The following is a 19,291-nucleotide window of genomic DNA, read 5'->3' as shown; positions in this document are numbered from 1 at the left end:
TAGCATTGGTCTGCCTATTCACTCTTAAAGGGTTAGTTCATCCAAAAATTATGTCAATAATGACTCACCCTTATGTCGTTCCAAACCCGTAAGACCTCCGATCATCTTCGGAACACAGTTCAAGAAATTCTTAGATTTAGTCCTAGAGCTTTCTGTCCCTCCATTGAAAATCTATGTACAGTATACTGTCCATGTCCAGAAAGGTATTAAAAACATCATCAAAGTAGTCCATGTGACATCAGAGGGTGAGTTATAATTTGTTGAAGCATCGAAAATACATTTTGGTCTAAAAATTAAAAAAAATTACGAATTTATTCAGCATTTTCTTCTCATCCGGGTCTGTTGTGATTGCGTTCACGACACTACTGACGTCTTTTCTGGTGCGCCCAATAACACGTCAGCAGCGTCATACATCTGCAGTGTTGTGAACGCACTCACAACAGACCCGGAAGAGAAGACAATGCTGAATAAAGTCATAATTTTTGGACCAAAATGTATTTTCAATGCTTCAACAAATTCTAACTGACTTTCTGATGTCACATGGACTACTTTGATAATGTTTTAATTACCTTTCTGGACATGGACAGTATAACGTACACACAGTTTCAATGGAGGGACTGAGAGCCCTTGGACTAAATCTAAAATATCTTAAACTGTGTTCCGAAGATGAACGGAGGTCTTACTGGTTTGGAACGACATGAGGGTGAGTCATTAATGACATAATTTTCATTTTTGGATGAACTAACCCTTTAAGAAAAAAAATGGTGATTGATGTTTTTTTCTGGTGTTTTGAAAACAAAAAAACATATTTCTTGTTAAACATTTAGCAACACAAGACAATGTGCAAGCACCGGTGCCTTAATTCACCTTAGAATGGACTGAAGTTACATTTTAAAAGAACATTTGCTTTTCTAAATCCTGCTTGTAATGTGAAGAAAGGCATACAAAGAATGCTTTTTAAGCATGTTTGTACAAAAAAAAATCTGGTTTTACTAAATTGCATATATATATATATAACAGCTGTGCCTATTTAAGGTTGATGATATTTCATAAGTGCTTACTTTAGTTTAGTCAAACAATAGGTGGTTAGTCAGTTCACCTTCACAATACCAAAGCCTGTACAGAATGGGTGTTTTCTAACCTCATGTCAAATGTAAAGTTGAAAAGCACAAAATAGTTCCCAGATCTTTCTTTTATTTTTGTTAACTATTTTACTTGTATTGAACTTCATATCATTTGACACTATGATTACATTTCATGCCTCTTTATAGCGAAGCAAAATAACTGGTTCATGGACCGCAATCTATTTTCTAGAATGTGCATTTGTTGTTTTTGGGGTGTGTGCACAATAATATAGGTCAAAGTTTAAAGAAGACCCTGTATTAGTGCTTTTAAAAAGATGAATTTAATTAGTGTACTGGCATTTTTTCATATTCTGGAGAATCACTACACTGCCTGTGGTTTTATTACCCTTAAGTGCATTAAAGTTATTTACATAAATTGGGATGTTTGTGTTGATTTTGATGACACAACCTGAAAAAAAAGCCTTGTTCCACTTTTGCACATTAACTGATAAGGCTTATTTTTCTTGAAGACGACCAGCCACTAAAATTCCTCATAGAGAACCAGCAAGTCTGCCTCTGACTAGAAATATAATCTCTGTATTTAGATTCTGTCTCTTTAAGATCTCAATGTAAATTCCCTCTTTGCATGTGGAATAAGTAATTGCAGTCTGGTGGGCTGGTGAGATGATGGTACATTCAAGCACAGCTGTTCAGTTCTAAAACACAGAAGAGAATTTGACTTCTGGGTGCCAGTTCCAATGTTTACACAACATTTTTATTTAATTTCATTTTGGCTATTGGGAAGAATGGCTTATTTCCTGGAGAGAAACTGAATTTAGACATTTGACATCTCCCCCCCTAAAAAAAGAAGAAGAAAAAGAGGTGTGTCCCTTTAAATAAAACCCCGCCCCTGTTTAATAACCCCTCCTACTTTTATGTATCGAAGTCCGCGCTGATCACGTGACCAGGGAAGGGGGAGTATGTTGAACTGTATCCTGAGTTGCAGTCCTGTGCCTGCATTCCTCTCATCTAGGATTAGCTTGAAAGGCGGAAAAAAAATCATAAATAATAACAGACGCAGATTGGAATACGGCGCTGAAGCATCTGTTTTCAATCAGGACTAACGTTTTAAAGGACGTGATATCCCTGGGTGATCGTAGAACTGGATCTGTTTGCTTTACGGGAGCCGTGTAAAATAAAGGGCACACAAATGAGAGGAAAAGTACATAGATACGTCGTTTTTAATTCGCGTTCAACCGGAAAACGAGCGCTGGTGAGCGATAACAAGAAGCTAAACGATATCGTCTTCTTTTAAGAGCAACAAAGGTATCTGCCTCTAATACATTAATATTTTAGGCGAGTTAGCTTCGTCAAAATAAAAAAACAAGACATTAGGCTTTAAAAATGAACGCAATCCGTCTCTGGTAAGTGCGGCCAGGTAAACATCAGGCGAAACATGGACAGAAATTATTCTCTAATGTTTAACCAACACAGATAGCGAGAGAATAGCTCTGATAATTATAAAATCGCAGCTCTTTGTGGTTTAATGCTACGAGAGCATGTTGGTGTGCATGTATACGCGCCAATTGTACGTTCATTCAATGTCGTGTCATTATAATAGATAAAATAGTCTTTCTATCTTCACCGGCTTCCTTTCTTATAGTTGTAGGGGACAGAAATGTTATCGCTATAGTGTTACACGAGCAGCACCGAGACTCAGGTCTACTTTATTGTAATTCCAGCAGTGCAAATGTCATGTGCCCTGGGCACAAATCAAACGCGTGATCGACTGCTTGGGTGAACGACTAGCGCTCTACAGCTGCTTACGAAAGGACGTTTCACAGCGCAACTTGTGGCGTCACCCTTTTCCTGTTTAAAACTGTTTAAACGACGATACGATTTTTACATTTGGATTTAACTGATCTAATCTTGACTGACTCTGGACGTTAGACGAGGTCGTAGCCTTTAACTAGTTAGTTCGAGTTATCTTTCAGCGGATTGTCAGGCGTCTGTCATTGAACGCGTGCTCCGTCTGGCTCTGGGTTTGGAAATAGACTGACAGTTGGTTTGACCGATGCTTTTCAAACCTATTCGAGCTTCTGCGCGGATTCGTTTTGACCGTTAAAAGCATTATTTACGGGATCTCTGAAGAGTCGTGTATTATAAGGTAGCCTATTTTCAGGTAAAGTAACAATTTTTTGGATATTGTTAAGCTTAAATCAGACAAAGACGAAAATAAATGTGCCACTATTTGGGTCACAAACTACTTTGCATAAATTAAATTATTATTACTGTTGTAATAAGCAATTCATTACTGCGTATTATGTTTTTGTTTAGTTGTCAGACTATCAAAATATATAAAAAATCGTAAGTAAAGTTCGTAAAACGAACACAACGGTTAAACTGATTTTTCATAATAGCATTTTAAATTAGTTAATTGATGTTCTATCATGTTTTGCTCGCCCTAAAATGTTACCATGATCAGTTAGTGCTCTTTTTTATGGTTATCATTTGTGGATAGATTGTCGAAGTTTCTCTCGTTAAAAAGGAACCCTAGACCTCTTGGATTCCTTCTTTCACGCCCGCCTGTGGTATTTGATTGCTGACTAACTTCGCCAGGAGCACAAACGCTCCCTTGGCATGTTTGGGTCTGATCAGCAGCTGTTTCTCTGAGGCTTCTGTGCTCGACTGACCTAACACCTGGATCTAAATGAAAGAGTCACGAGAATGAGTGAAACCTTGTTGGGACGGTGCTAGAACTTGATGTGTATCTTCCGCGAGCGGATCAACTTAAAACTGTATGTCTGATCAACTGGTTGAGATGGCTGAGAACTGGCGGAACTGCTTTGAGGAGGAACTCATTTGTCCCATTTGTTTGCATGTGTTCGTGGAGCCCGTGCAGCTGCCGTGCAAACACAACTTCTGCCGGAGCTGCATCAGCGAGGCCTGGGCCAAAGACACGGCCAACGTGCGCTGCCCGGAGTGCAACCACGCGTACAATCAGAAACCCAACCTGGAGAAAAACATCAAACTGACTAACATTGTAGAGAAGTTCAATGCGCTGAACGTCGAGAAAACTCCGGCCGTGTTGCATTGCATTCTGTGCAGACGAGGGCCTCCTCTGCAAGCGCAGAAAGTGTGTCTTCGTTGTAATGCACCGTGTTGCCAGTCTCACATCCAGACGCATCTCCAGCAGCCCTGTCCCGCTCCCGGACACCTTCTGGTGGGGGTTGAGGAGGTGCGGGCCTGGAGCTGCCTGCACCACGATGAGTACAGACTCTATCACTGCGATGCGGAACAGGTGGCGGTCTGCCAGTACTGCTGCTTCTCCAGATGTGCGTCCAACCACAGCCACGCGGTGTGCGACGTGGAAGTGCGACGCAATGACATCAGGGTGAGTACTTGACCTTCTCTGTAGGGGTGTAACAAGACTCCTCCCGCATCAGTGACTGAGCACACATGCTGTGGATCAAGTTAAAGGTGCTGACAGATTTACCTGTTGTAGATCATCCATGTTGTGTTATTGTCAAAACGCATAATCAGAGAAGTACTAAATAAATAACACTGTCTGAGCCAACGGTTTCAGCCCTCCAAAACTATTTTGGCCAAAACCATAAATTCTTGTTTTTGTGTGTGTGTTTCAGCCAAATATTCTGGTTGCATTACTTATTTAAACAAAATATCAGAAAGGTTCTGAAAGCTGTTTCTTTTAAAATAATTATACTGTAGGAAATTTGTGTTGATTGTGTTGAATGAAACGTTGTAGGAAACGTTTCATTGTCCGTATTTGTTATCCATTTATTCTATAGCAGTAAGAGAAAGTACTTTTCTTTAAACTAATATATTTACACTAACACTGTGAAACATTTTAGCTTAATGAGGGGCACAATTTAGCCTAATTATAGCAAAAACCTCAATTAGACAATCAAAGTACTGAGGACTTGAAAGGACTGAACTCTGTCTCCCTAATCAGTTTCATGATTTTTTCATCACTAGCGGACTGGAGATGGATGGGGTGGGGAGTGAACTCCGTTTCAAAGGCTGAAGCAGTCACTTCCTCTTGAAACATGAGTTTATGCTATCATTCCTAGTTACTTCTGTCATATCCTGAGTCTCTCTGCCCTGTCAGCTGAACGTTAACACCGGTATAATGAGACTGTCAACACTCCTCAGAGTGAGAAATATAGAAACTTCTGCTTTATTAAGTTGACTAATAGCCTCAAAGTGAATTAGAACAAGTGTAAAAATACTTTTTTTTTGCCATTCATAATGTTCAGTAGCCCTTTTGTTAAGGAAAAGTAAAATGATTTTATCTTTTCCATAAGTTTATCAACTTCGAATTCAAACTTTATCATTCAAGTAAAGTTGTCAAAAACATTTTTTTATTAAGAATAAAAAGTACATTTATGCTTAGAATCATTTTTATTATTATTTTTTCCTCCAAAGATGTTTATTCTCAGATTGCTTGATTTAAAAATGTTCACTGCAAATGCCACCTACACATCTTTTTTTTCTTTCCTGTGAGAATGATTGCCAAATAGCAGAAAGAAATAATGAGCTTGTCCATAAAACAGGCTTTACGGAGTAGAACTTCACAGAGGAATACTTATCTTGTTTGCTTTATAGATGAGACTATTTATTTACATAGACTTATCATGTTAGAAATGTTTTATATCGCAACATCAAGCTCTTCAGTACTGGAAAATGTAATGTTCCATAATCATATACTGGCAAATACATACAGTAGGGTCCAAAAGTCCACCTAAATTGATGTAAATGGAGAAATGTTTCAGATTTCTAGGTAGGTAAATGTTTGACATTGATCATGTGACTCTTTGTGCAGCTGGTCAGATGTTCTTTTTTCATTGAAGGTCTTTAGATCATCTTAGATCATGCTAGACAACATTCAATCATCAGGTTTTATGAAAACTTAATGTAGTGTGGCTGCCATTTTGGCAAAAAAGAGATACAAAGACAATTTGAAATTCATGTTTACTTTCACTTTATTTTCTACTCTAATTGTTATGCTTTTAACATAATTTGTAAAGGGAAATAATCTTGTATTTTGCAAAGAAATTTTTCTATTTGTATTTCCTGCATTTATTTGTCTTGATCCCCAAAGCTACTTATTAAAGTTCATTTTACCTATCAATTAATCTGTGATGGATATGTTAATGAGAAAATTAGCTGGGACATTCTGCAGTGTAGGAGTGAAAAAACACACTGTTCCTTCAGCTGCCTTCCAGAATAATGAACTGTTGTGAGGTGAGCTGCTGCTGGACTTGGCAGGGACGACTTCTGGATGCGTGGAGGAATGCTTTTTAGATGGCCAATGTGTCATGGCTCCGAAAGCAGCCAAGGGTCTGTAAAAGGAGGGGGAAAGAGAGGGAGGAAATGGACGCAAGGCTTGCTCTACCCACAGCTGCTGTTGAAAGACACACACATCCCTCTGTTCTTTCTTTCGCAAGTGCATAAATTTAGAGAGTGTGACTCAAGTGGTCCCACAGTAAAACTGCCTGGCCTTCTTTGCTCCCTCGCCTCTTGTTCAGGAATAGGACGTGGGTTCCAGGCAGACACAGGAAGGGAGTGACCTCAGTTCCCTCTCTGCTATGTTCCCAATAATCCGCCTCCTGTTTGCAGGATGACATCATGGGAGATCCGATGGAGGATCACCCCGCTATCTCTTTTCCTCCTGTATTCTTTCTTTCCCCCTTTTTTATGACATTAGTCGGCTTGAAACCTGTTTACTCTTTTGGACGGTCCAATAACATTCGCCCTCCATAATAAAACTCCTGTGTTTTAAATATGGGACACAAGCAGTGAGGAATTATGCGTGGATGCCTGGCTCAGCCCACATTTGACCATTTTCTGCAAATTAGTCATGCTCTCAGTTGGATCATTCGGAATGTAATTGTCCTCCAGATTTTGCTGTAGAAAGACGTGAAAATTGATTGTGGTGTCGCTGAATAATTTGAAAGGACATTCTTATCACGCCGCTGCATACAGGCAAGCCCGGACAGCGTTATTTGACTCTCGCAGTCGGCCTTAAGAAGCGTTCAGTACAGTCGGATGACTTCAGATGTTTGGAATCACACTCATATTATTGTGAAAGTGGTGAATACCATTCACTCTTTGCACCCGTGACATGTAAGTTCTGCTCACGATCACATAAACAGGTAATCATTTGGGGAAAAGTGTTCTGGAATGAACTGCAAAAGCAAACCTTGAGTGAAACGAGTCTAGTAGGAAAATAAGGAGGATGTGGAGTAGAAAGCAAGCTTGCCTTATCAGCTAGACATGTTGCCGGCAGTGTCTTTTGTGATGGCGATTCATCTGGACAAAGCTGCTGCTGCTGCAGAAGAACATACGATGTGATTATGTGGAAGCAGTTAGTACTGTAATATGGTGCTTTACTTCATCATGTTTGGTGCCATGCCATTTCCCTTTGTAATCATGCCCCTGCCAAGATAAACAGACTTCTTTAGTTTTTTCCACGATATTAGATAAACTGTTCAGATTTAACCAACAGGTTGAAACAGATGTCTGTTTTTGCAGCAAGGTAACTTTCTACGTGTAATTTTTAATTATTGAAATATAATTTATTACAAAAGTGAGATGTGTATCATTAACTGCGTCAGTGTTCATCAATCCATCGATCGTGATCAACCGATAGATCTTTATCAATGTCCAAGTAACGTTAGCTCTCAGAAATAACAGAAAAATAAAGGCAAAAATGCATTTGTCACGATTATGTTCAGTTTAGTTCAGTTCCTGTCATGCCTGTTATGAGCTCTCATTAGTTATCATGGTTTCTGATTAGTTAATCCTTGTCCAGCTTTTCCTATTTAGCTGTTTGTCAGTATAGTCCTGATTCTGTTCTATCCTTTTTCGGTTATTATCCTGTTATGTGTTGTTCTACACCTGTGTTCTACGCTTGTGACCACTTAACATTCCTCCAGTTTTTGTACTGTTTTTATTTTGTACTTATTTTTCTGTTATTCTTGTGAGCTACTGGAATGGGGATAAAGAAAAATACTGTACATCATGCTTGAGTCTGTAAACAGGACATTAACAGAGACGCTGATGTACTGTAGCAGGCAGAGCAAGCCCACTGTTTACTATGAGCAAAACATAGGAAGAAATATATAAATAAACTAAAGGAACCTGACTGCATTTTCTCCTCTTCTCACCTTCATATAAAATATTATGTATAAGCGCAGCGCTGCTTTATTTACAGCAGTAACATAGTAAATGCTTTATTGCTGCTACTCCATAAGCGCCACCTGCTGTCAGAGAGTGAATTTGAGTCTCATTCAGCCCGTTTGCAGTTTTTGTTCATGTAGGTATGTTTTATGTAGCATAATTTCACAGAGCTTTTCAGTTTTTGCTTTAAATTTGGAAATTATACAGTCTAATTGGATAAACTGCCATCAACATGCGTGGGTGTCTTTGTTTGCATTGTGATTAATATGTCCCTAATTTAAAATGGCTACTGATAGTTATAAGGCCAGTTTGCATGTTTTTATATATATATATATATAGAGAGAGAGAGAGAGAGAGAGCAAATACACAGTCAATACATTTGCTTAAAAAAAAGTGGCAGCCAGTATCGAAATCAGTCAATTTGCTTGTTAAAAAAAGGAATTTGAATGACCATGAAATGAAATGAATAGCCTCTAATTGGAAGTACAATCTTGACTGTCTTTTTCTCTCAGTTTTTCAATTTTGTCTTTCATGAAGGCCGAGGTTTTCTTGGGGTTAAAAAGTTTGTGACCACTGAACTACACGCTGTTGTATTTTGAGACCTACTGGCTGTATAGTAAAAATTTGGAGTTCAGTAAGCAAATCAAATGTTGATTCAGGAACCACTCTTTCAAATTAAGTGATTTATTTCAGTGAAGGACTTGTCAGGCCATTGTTAAACTGCTAGCTTGTGATTGTGTGATTCTTTTAAAATGATTAATTCAAATTAATTAGCATGTTTTTTGTGGTATTGGTGGTTAAACAGAGTACAAAAAACTCTTTTGTATGCATATAAAGCAAATCTAAAAGTTAGGTTGACGAATAATTACATACAGTAATTAGTTTCAGGATGAGTAATCAGGAGGAAGATACAGTTCTGTCAGCAATTCCAAATAAGCGTTTACATAGATTCAGTTAAATATCTGTTCTTAGTTACAATAGCATCTCCACTGAGGTCATTTAGGCTCTATACATTAAAACCCCATTGTTGAACATTATTGAACTACTATTAGCAAACTAGTTCTATTTTAGTTTTTGCAACTTTTTAATGGATTTTTTTTAAGTGTCTAAATTGATTTATTTACATTTATTTATTTAAATACATTTATAAATAAATATTTGAATACATTTTTTTTTTTTCTACAATTAGGCTAATTGAATACCAGTTCACCAGAGTGTGTTTGGATTAAAATTTCAATGTTGCTGTATGATTTTTTGTTGTTGGATACAGTCAATGAGATCAAGACCTTTGAAGTAGAACAGGCCATATTCACCATTTAAGTGGGGATGTAAATATTAAATGTGCTCATTATATAGGTACTTTTCATGATAGGTTAGTTTTATGTTAGATAATGGTTTATGAAACCCATCTAATAGCTCTCACTGCAGATACTCTTTCTTATAGCACAGAAAGGTCACTGTATTCATGGAAAGTGTCAGTCTGTATGTAGGATGTGTCTATACTGACCTTTCTTTGATTGGATCTGTACTCTCATCTGTTTTATTAAATCATGCACCATTCATTTGAAAATCTTTTTATCCATGATTATGAATGAATACTGCGAAACACATATGAGGTTTTGTCCATTTATAAGTGAATAGTAAGTTATGACTATGCAGTCAGAGCACTGTGCCCTTCGCACATTTCACATATAGCTGCCAGGATGCCTGACCTTTTGTCTTTGCTGTGAATGTACGTAGGTTGTTTTGAGTCATTTACAAACTGCAGAAATAAATCAGCTCAATCCAGCATTTAGCTGTGAAATTCACACACGCCCCTCACACTACCCCACAAAACCAGATTATTCTGGTCTCAGTCTGAGCTCCGATCTTCTTCACCTTAAAAGCTTAAAAAAGCCATCAACAAGCCTATCATCATGCATCGCATCGCTGCAATTAAACAGCTTATATTTATCACAGAAACCGTTTATTGTCTGTAGAAGTCTGTAAATCCTTTAGATGCTATCTTCCGTGCTCCCAATCAAAAGAGATTGACATATCGTATCTGCACATCTGTGTGTTTTGAAACGAGAAGCGCTCGCACAGATGTATAGTACACAGATACATTCATCTGTATGCCAACAGTTAACAAATTAAAAACCTTATATAAAAGGTCCTCTTTTGATTGCTGTTAAGCTAAATGAGAGCAGTAATGTTCTGTAACTTCCTGCTGATATGTTGAGTGAAGCTTTGGCCATTGTCGAGCAGAAGATGTACAGTTTCCTGTACTCATAATCAGTGACTCAGTCTGATACCATTGTTGACACGGTGCTCGAAATGCCAGACCAAAGCAATGGTACACTCATCTGTTAAAAACTATTGATCTGTTCCACACCGAAGTGAAATGTTCTGCTGTCTGCTGCCTTTAATGACAGCACGCTGACTGAAATGGAGAACTCTTCATGGACAAACGGATACCCTCACTCAAAACTCAGGAGAGATCAAATTACAATTGTCTTGTACATAACAATTCACATTACAAGTGAATGTACATTACATTTTTACCATTACTTTTTTGTAATTAATTAATTAAGTAGATTTATAGTCAACATTTCATCTCAGAGTGCAGTGCATTGAGGTTTGTCAGTAAAACTCTTAAATATTTGTATTTTATTGGTATTTCACAAATTATAACTTAATACAAATAGTTAACATAATTAAATAATATAAAAAAAGTCACATCATTTTTAAATAAAATAAAAAACAACTTCAACGAGCTCCCAGATCAGGCATTCACAACATTTTTTTGTGAGCTGAAAATAGTTTTTTGAAGTACCCCTTGAGGTTTTAATTTAATATTTTTAATAATTCAACAACACAAGCACTTGTTCTAAGTTCTCTGATGTTGACTATTGGTCATGACATGCAGGTAAATAAAATAATCAATCTTGTTTAGTGGTTTGATTGTTATTTAAAATGATGATTTACAGTATAGGCCTTCATAATTTGGACACAAAATTATGTTGTAATTATTTTGTATGATATTGTGATTTGAACTGCCATAAATAAACATTTATGCTTATAAGAATGCATCTTGTTGCTGCTGCTGAAACATGCTGGTGAGAAGAATGTTTTAATATCAACATTCATTATTGGTTTTAAATTGTTATTCTGAACTCTAATTATAAAACAATTAGCAAAATAGAAATGTGTTGTAAAATGAAAATGAATGCTTGATAATTTTAATATCACTTTTTCGTTATTGTTTTATTAGTTTTTAGCTCTTCGTTATAAAAAATGCAAAAACAAAATTGAACAATGCAATTGATAAATATAACATTATTTTATGACAAGTTACAATACTAATATGTTAAATTCTTCAATTAATTATGCAAATGTGGAAATAAATGACTGAAAGCTGATCATTAGCTGTTAATTAATACAGCGCACTTCTTTCGAACACACTAAATTTCAGCCTAACCCATGTTGCAATTTTTATTTTAACTTAAAAGTGCAGCCCTAATTATTTATTTTTTACTTTAAATGTTTTGTGATTTATTAGCTTTTCATTAGCTGGGATTCCATCCAAACATTAAGCAAATCTTTATAAAATTGGCTAAAAAGAAATCTAATACGAAGTAGGTGCATTTCCATTTAGTTGTTTACGGTGGTATTGGTAAGCATCAGCGGAAACAGCAGATTTGTCATGTGGATTTACTGTTCAGAATTTCATCTGCAAATACATTTACATGTCCCATTATTTGCATTACTTACGAAAACATCAAACATATTTATTTATTTATTTATTCATTTGTTTGTTTTATAAATTTGGTGTTTTCATCATTAATTTCTGATGCAATACTTCAAAATGGGCATAAAAAATGGGGTGATGGAAACATAGCTAGAAACTCATAAACCCCTAAAGGGTACGATATCTTGTATATCAGTACATAGCGATACAACAAGTTCTCTGATTGATGAATCCTGCCTCATAATGGTGCATAATGTAGTATTTCATTGTTAATTTTCCATTTTAACCGATAAAAAAAAAAAAAAAAAAAAATATATATATATATATATATATATATATATATATATATACACACAAATTTTAAGATGATACTGACTTGTGGGCTTGGAGCTCAAGTCTGTTTCTCTGTGGAGAAAATGAATGTGATTTATTCTACTTGTGCCCCGTTGCGCTTTATCAGTGTCCATGGTGACCAGTGACCGCTATTAACAGTTGACTGTAGAGATGCTGTTTGTTTGCCTGGCACCCATGCAGGGGTTTGCAAGAGCCCGGGTTGCTGTAGGCCTCAAGAATGTGTCTCCTTCCATGTGACCTATAGATCCTGCAGCGGTCCCGTGCACATCTCACTATTCTGGGATAACATGACAATCTGTCACTGACACTGAAAGAAGCCCTTGCAAACAAAGGGAGAGATAGCGAGCAAAATGAGAGGCCGAGGCGGCCTTGCCCCCTCACGCTCTGCTTCAAATTTCCACACTTATTAATGCGCACACTCGTGCATGCACAATGTGCGTTATTGTTGTCATGACAGCTGCATTCTCCCTTTGCAGTCGGCCTGGTGCATGTTGCATGGACGTTTGTGTGATTAAATGACTAAATTGGCTTGTTATTTAGCATCCTGTGGACTTTGGTGTGGTGAGGTGCAGTGTTCTTCTTGTGGGCATGCGAGACTGAGTATAAAGGGGATTATAAAAGCTTCAGCACACTGTCAGGCTTTGATTTGACTGGGGGATGGGGAGCTTTGGGGTTAGTGGCTTCCTCTGAATCCAATTTAAAACCTGTCCAGGCATCTAATAGCAGGCAGAATCACAAAGCAAAAGTGCGTCTGTGATTCTGATGAATTAGTCTCATTGCAGACATGTTTTGTTTTCCTCATTTGCTTTAATAAGATTTATATTTTTTGGGATGTCATAGAGAGGGCCTGCGGGATGTTTGAGGTCGTATTTTGGAGTAGATGGGGAATGCATTGCTTTTGATAGCTTGGGTTTGACTCTACAATGGAAAATATTTCAAAACATAGTTCATAGTTCAGGTGATCCTTGATCTTGGAGTCATGTGTTTTGTTGAGCTTGACAGATCATGAATCTGTGGAAAAAGGTTTGATTTGTGTTGTTGTTTTTTTCTCCCTTCAGCATATGTTAATGAAGCAGCAGGATCGCATTGACGATCGAGTGAAAGACATCGAGGAGCAGCTGTATAAGTTAGAGTCTGACAAACTGCTGGTGGAGGTAAGGAGATGCTGATGGGAGCATGCACACACACGCTTCTTTCTTCCTCTGTCTGTCTGTCTGTCTGCATGTCTCTCCCCTCACCCTCTACTGCAGCTAATGAATATGTAAGAGGCTGTTTTTGGTATGACATTGGCTGCAGTTGTGCTTAAGCCTTGTGTAGACCTTTTCTCCCTGTCTGCAGTTTTATTTTTGTTTAAGGAAAATGAATTCGATAAGTAAGTATGTTGCAGTACAAAACAATGCTGTCGAGGAGAGGTCTGGTCTAAGTCTCCTGTTTCAGATTTGAATCTCTGTTAGCTTTTACAGCAGATGCTGGTTTTCCTGAGATCCACATTTTAAAAAAAAGTAGGAAATTAACAATGAATATTAAAGAGAATAAAAAAACAGGAATAAGTAAGAAAATAAAAAATAAAATCTAAGGAATCTAATCTAGGAAGCAATCAAATCATATAAATGTTTTATTCAACCTGCATACATGAAAAGCAAAACAACAGAAGTGCAAGATCACATAACAGAGCTGAACTGTGCTGACACATGTGGAATATTCTCATATTAAGCTACGAAAGCAAAATGATCAGAAACCAAATCTGACCGTTTTATGACTGACTCATCTCGACCGACATAATGACCTGCATGCTTTGAAAAATAAATATGAAAGTGTTGCTATTATTAACTAAAACGCAAACTTTTAAACATACAGTATAAATACCACATGAAATACTTGAACTTCAAAAACTCTAATTTCTAATTCCTAGACAAATATCAAAGTAAAATGCAGATTAATGATCAGTAAGGCTAAAAGTTTACCTTTTATACAAGCTTTTCTAAAATTAAAAGGTGGTATGTGGATCCCAAAAAATAAAAGATTCTAAAATATAATTTAGTGCAAATACCCACCTTTTGTGCATTAAACACACTATTAAACCTTCAAAGCTGTCTTCAGTCAGCCGCACTACAAACACTATCAAATATACACTGTTGTTTTCCACCCTTTTTATTTATTCAGAGGATAAGTAAGCTTTTGTTTATTCTTGCTCTGTGGTTGCTCTTTTAAAGCTTTAGATGCGTATTTAGGAAATCGGTTTAGATTATTAATCTCTTTTGATCATTTTTCAAAACAGTAGGATTATAGCTCTATTAAATGACTGTGGATAGCATATATTTTGATGGCATACAATTGGGTAAAATCTGCGACATTGTTGTGATCTTTTCTGAAACTAGAAACGGAAACTAGAAAACTGCTGGGGATTTTTCTCAGAGTAAACATCTGAGAAGCAGAAATATTAAACAAAATGATTCATTCACTTTCCATTTAAAATATATCTTTAGGGTTGTATTCAGTTTCCTTTCCTACAGAAAGCTATTTCTTTAAGTGATCACAATGAGAGAGACTATAGAAATTCAGTATGCACCCTTGTGTGTGTGTGTGTGTGTGTTGTGCAGGATAAGGTACAGCAGCTGAAGGAGGAGGTGCGTGTACAGTATCGCAAAATGCACCAGCTCTTAGAAGATGACCTGGGGAGAACTCTAGAGGTGCTGGATAAAGCACACTCCAAATACTGCCAGGAGAACTCGACCCAAACCCTCCAGCTCAATGAACGCCATCAGGAGGCCAAGAAACTGCTCAGCTCTGTCCAAGTTGTGTTTGACAAGGCAGAGGATATTAACTTTATGAAGGTGAGGTTGATTCTCACGTTCACCCTTCAAAGATGTCCTCATCTGCTTGTCTTTCACCGTCTGTGCAAACAACGCCTAATTCGTAATTCTTTTGTTTTACACATATGATTCTATGTCTAGCAAGAAACAAGCCGTGTAGTCGTTAAATATTGCCTGTCTTTGATTATTAAACATGATGTCATGGTATCTTGGAAGTGTATCTGAAACCAGTTTTTATGTGACTGGACTGCTCTGGGTTTCAGACGCAGTGAATATTTCCTTGCACATACTCCCATCTGACTTACGCTATAAATCTCCCACATACTCTCATAAACACACAGTGTGAATGTGCCCATACCTGTGAGAAATGTTTCCCTGTCTGTGTGTGGTTGTTATCAGCAGATCTGCACTTCCAGATTTTTCCGTGTTTACTGACAAAGAGGCAGTCAAGCAGCAGCTTGTAGGCTGCGGGGAGACTAATATTTTGTTCTGTTTTGTTTTGCTTTGTAGAACACGAAACCAGTAAAAATGCTCATGGACAGGTATGTCGTTTAAGTGCAGAAATGAATATAAATTGAATACTAAATCACATTTTGAATATGCGGTAATCTGGTCATGTCTTTTCACAGATCACAGTCATGCACGGGCAGTGTTCTGCCTCCTTACAAAGTGGGTCATCTTAATTCCAAAATATTCTTGTCTGAAGTTTCAAAAAAGGAAAAGAACTTGAGAAAAGTACTGGAAGGTAAGTAAAAATGTAGTGTTTTTTTATGTAGGTGGGTCACACCTCTTTTCTATTTTGATTGTTGATTCTAAATTTCCACTAGTTATGTAATCATGAATAGTTATGATTTACGTACGTTTTTTGGCACAAATCTGTCAGTTGTTATAAACAAGCCAAATTAGACAGGTACCAATGTAGAATGTTTTGCACCTTTTACATTGAAAATACAGTTCATAAATACTGTACACCTTCTTTATGATGAGCACGTTTTAGATATTTTTGGGGGCATTAAATACAACATGTTAGGATGATGCAGCACAACCAACACTGAGATACGTGCAAGAATCAAATCAGATCAATAGTCTTAAATATCAGATCAATTGACCTTTTTATGACAAAGCAAGAATAGTTTAGGCTGTCATTCTGTGCAACTCCCTAGAAACTTACATATAGTTATTATAATGCATGATATTTGTAAAAAAATACAGTTAGGTCCCATTTGTTAACATTAGTTAATGCATTACATTTAACAATGAGTAATACATTTGTTACAGTATGTATATTAATTAACTTTAGTTACTAACATACAGCAGTTCATTGTTCATGTTAGCTCAGATCCATTAAAGAATATTAACAGAAACGATTTTAGTTTTTAATAATGTATTAATAAATGTTGAAATTCATATTTAACTAAGATTATTAAATGCTTTTCATTATTTTAGAAGAATTTTCTTCTTCATTATATCAGTCATTATACTGAAGGAAAAAAAACATTTGTAATCCCCATATGAAACCAACATGAAAACAAAAAGTACACTGACCTGTTTTATTTATCATTTCAGTTTCTGTATCTCTGATTTATCATTGGCCATGGAATGCCCTCATCCTCAGAAATCTCAAAAAACAATAAAAACACGCAAGAAACAATAAATACTGCATTTTAAACTTTTGTATTATAAACCTTTTTTTTTTTGGTTGTACAATACTTGATGCCTAATTATAATCTAGGGTCCTTAAGCACAGCCATCTGTTCAACATAGGTTTTTTCCACAAATCAAACTCTTTGTCCTTGTCGCCTTGTTTCCAGCACCATTCAGTACTCCTGCACACTTCCTCCAGAGTGTTTCTGTCCACCCCTCCAGTGTGAATACCTCCGGGGGTGAGAAACGCAAACACTCCATGGCCTTCCCTGAAAGCAGCACCAGCCTGCTGGAGTCCTCGTCAGGCCCCATGAGCAAACAGCAGTTCCTGGGTCAAGGTTCCAACTCCACCGACGGGCCGGCGTCGCAGCCACCCATGGCCCCCTGTAGCTCCACCCAGCACATTGTAGGCCTCAGCAGTAGCAGCAGTGCCCAGTCTGTCCATCATTCCAGCTCCGTTTTTACTCCAGCCGACTACCCCAACCCCAGCTCGTCCCAGCAGGCCATGCTGCCGCAGTACGGCGGCCGTAAGATTCTCATGTGTACGATGGACAACTGCTACTGCTCTAGTGTCCCCTCCATATCTAACCACCGTGGTCATCCTCCCTACCCACGCTCTGGATCTTTCCCTTGGACACAGGACTACACCCACCCCCTGCCCTCCACACCTTCAATGTCCCAGCCTCTCCAGGGGCTCTCCATGCATGACTGGATCGACGCCTCACAGAGCCATAGGCACCCTGATTTCTATGGACTCTATGGGCAATCTTCCACTAAACCATACGTCACCAGTTAACTTCCACTGCAACTTTGGTTTATCTCCAATAACTCGCCCAATTACTTAAGTTTCAGTCACATTTGCCAAATGTAAGTGAAATTTTGCATGCAAAAACAAGTCCATTCTCAATAGCATAGAGATGTTTGAAAATGAAATGAAAATGAGCAAAACTTTTTTTGAGGACATTTTTTGAATGACTGGATTTTGCCTGCGAAATTTTCCCAAACAACAGTAAATGTGACAATAACTTCAGACCTTTTTTGCCCGCCTGTCTTTCAAAATTAGGCTTGTTAACATCCCAATCTAAAGGACAGCACTTTTTAGCATGCAATGCAAGCCTCTCGGCTTCAAAACACCAATCTCTTCCAGCTTAAACCTTTTCTGTCCCTGCGTAAAACATGACAAGCGAATCTTTCTTAGAGAAATGTGGAGGCGGGACCCAGCTGAGTTTTTAAAATTACAAACAGATTCTGGATAATTGCAGAGGGTTCTGACCCAGAGCAGATAATGATCGCTTGTAAAAGAGTTAGTTTTAACTCTTTTCACCTCCCTCTTCCTGCCTTTAGGGCATCTGGAATCTGGTTGGTTTTTATGACGTGGTAAAGTTTCCTTTTAACATTGTTATTAAACTTCTACAGTTTTATTAATAGAAGATGGGGAATAGTGTTATATAATTAAAGAGGGGTAGAGTGCGTTTATTATTTATCATATTTCACCTCTACCGATCTTAAGTTTCTGCCGAACTGCTCCACAGGTAACCATGTGACTGGGAACTCTGAATGTGGTTTTATGTGTTACTTACATTCCTTAGAGGCCAGAGGATCTTGTTTTTCTGTTATGTTTACAATTATGTATTAATATTAATTCATTATGTTTCGGTAGGTTGGAAAAGATCAGTATAAAAACTCAATGCAGATTCATAGGAAGCTTCAAAGATTTTCCACCGAGCATGTAATGAGCTAGTGCTTCTGGATTCTGCTTCCTGTCAGATAATGTTACTTCCTGCATTCAAGCACATGTGAAGCACGTTCAGGATGATTGGTGCCTACACTCACCTCTCAGTCTTATAATGGTGTAGATATGCTTCCTGTTTTAGTCGGTGACGGTAAAGCCCAACGGGGTCTGTGGTCACCGTGAAACACTGATTGTCATGAACATGCTGGAAAAACTTCCTGTTCGTGATTGTAGTCATGCAGGAAAGCCTATCTGTGCACTCAGAACTCCAAGGGACTCGACTGAGTGAGACTAGAGGACAGTTGGGTACATTTTTTCACACATTTTATACAAGAAAACTGAAAGGACTGCATACATTTGGAGATCGAAATAAATGTGCTTCAAAAATGTATTAAATGCTGGTTTAAACAAAAGTGTATGCAATCTCATTTGTAATTGTGCAATGATTCTTTTTGCTGGTAGAACTACACAGCTTCTCAACGGTGGGCCTCAGCAAACTTCTAGTCATGACTTAAAATAAGACAAACAAGCATTAAAATAAGTTAATACAGCTAAAATCCAGTATATTTGTCTTGGACAAACGAGGGTCACTGCTGTCTTGAAAAACCTGGATAAAAGGAGTTTGTTGTTTTTTAAACCTGGAAGGGTCATGCAAATTAAAATGTGTTTTTTTTGTACATTTTGTACATTTTATAAATACAAATTTTTCTAGTTATTCCAAACTCTGAAATCTGTCATCAAATAGAAATTT

At 37.4% G+C, this 19,291-nt stretch overlaps 1 protein-coding gene across 1 annotated transcript; it reads left to right on the top strand.

The window, feature by feature from the left end:
- The first annotated feature begins 2,031 nt into the window (after positions 1-2,031).
- Positions 2,032-19,013, top strand: trim8a (tripartite motif containing 8a). The gene is made up of 6 exons (XM_026224171.1): positions 2,032-4,458; positions 13,410-13,505; positions 14,952-15,185; positions 15,675-15,706; positions 15,794-15,909; positions 16,976-19,013. Exons 1-6 carry the CDS (start codon positions 3,865-3,867, stop codon positions 17,602-17,604), a joined length of 1,701 nt encoding a protein of 566 aa, XP_026079956.1. The 5' UTR covers positions 2,032-3,864; the 3' UTR covers positions 17,605-19,013.
- Positions 19,014-19,291: the final 278 nt, after the last annotated feature.

The sequence above is a fragment of the Carassius auratus genome, chromosome 38, assembly GCF_003368295.1.
Source record: "Carassius auratus strain Wakin chromosome 38, ASM336829v1, whole genome shotgun sequence".
Classification (NCBI taxonomy): domain Eukaryota; kingdom Metazoa; phylum Chordata; class Actinopteri; order Cypriniformes; family Cyprinidae; genus Carassius; species Carassius auratus.
Note: the sequence above shows the minus strand (reverse complement) of the source record. Positions and strands in the feature narration are given on the sequence as shown.

Coding starts and splice junctions, on each gene's coding strand:
- trim8a (XM_026224171.1), top strand. CDS start 3,865: ATGTCTGATCAACTGGTTGAGATGGCTGAGAACTGGCGGAACTGCTTT. Junction 15,186..15,674: donor AGGATATTAACTTTATGAAG/GTGAGGTTGATT, acceptor TTTGCTTTGTAG/AACACGAAACCAGTAAAAAT. Junction 15,910..16,975: donor CTTGAGAAAAGTACTGGAAG/GTAAGTAAAAAT, acceptor CCTTGTTTCCAG/CACCATTCAGTACTCCTGCA.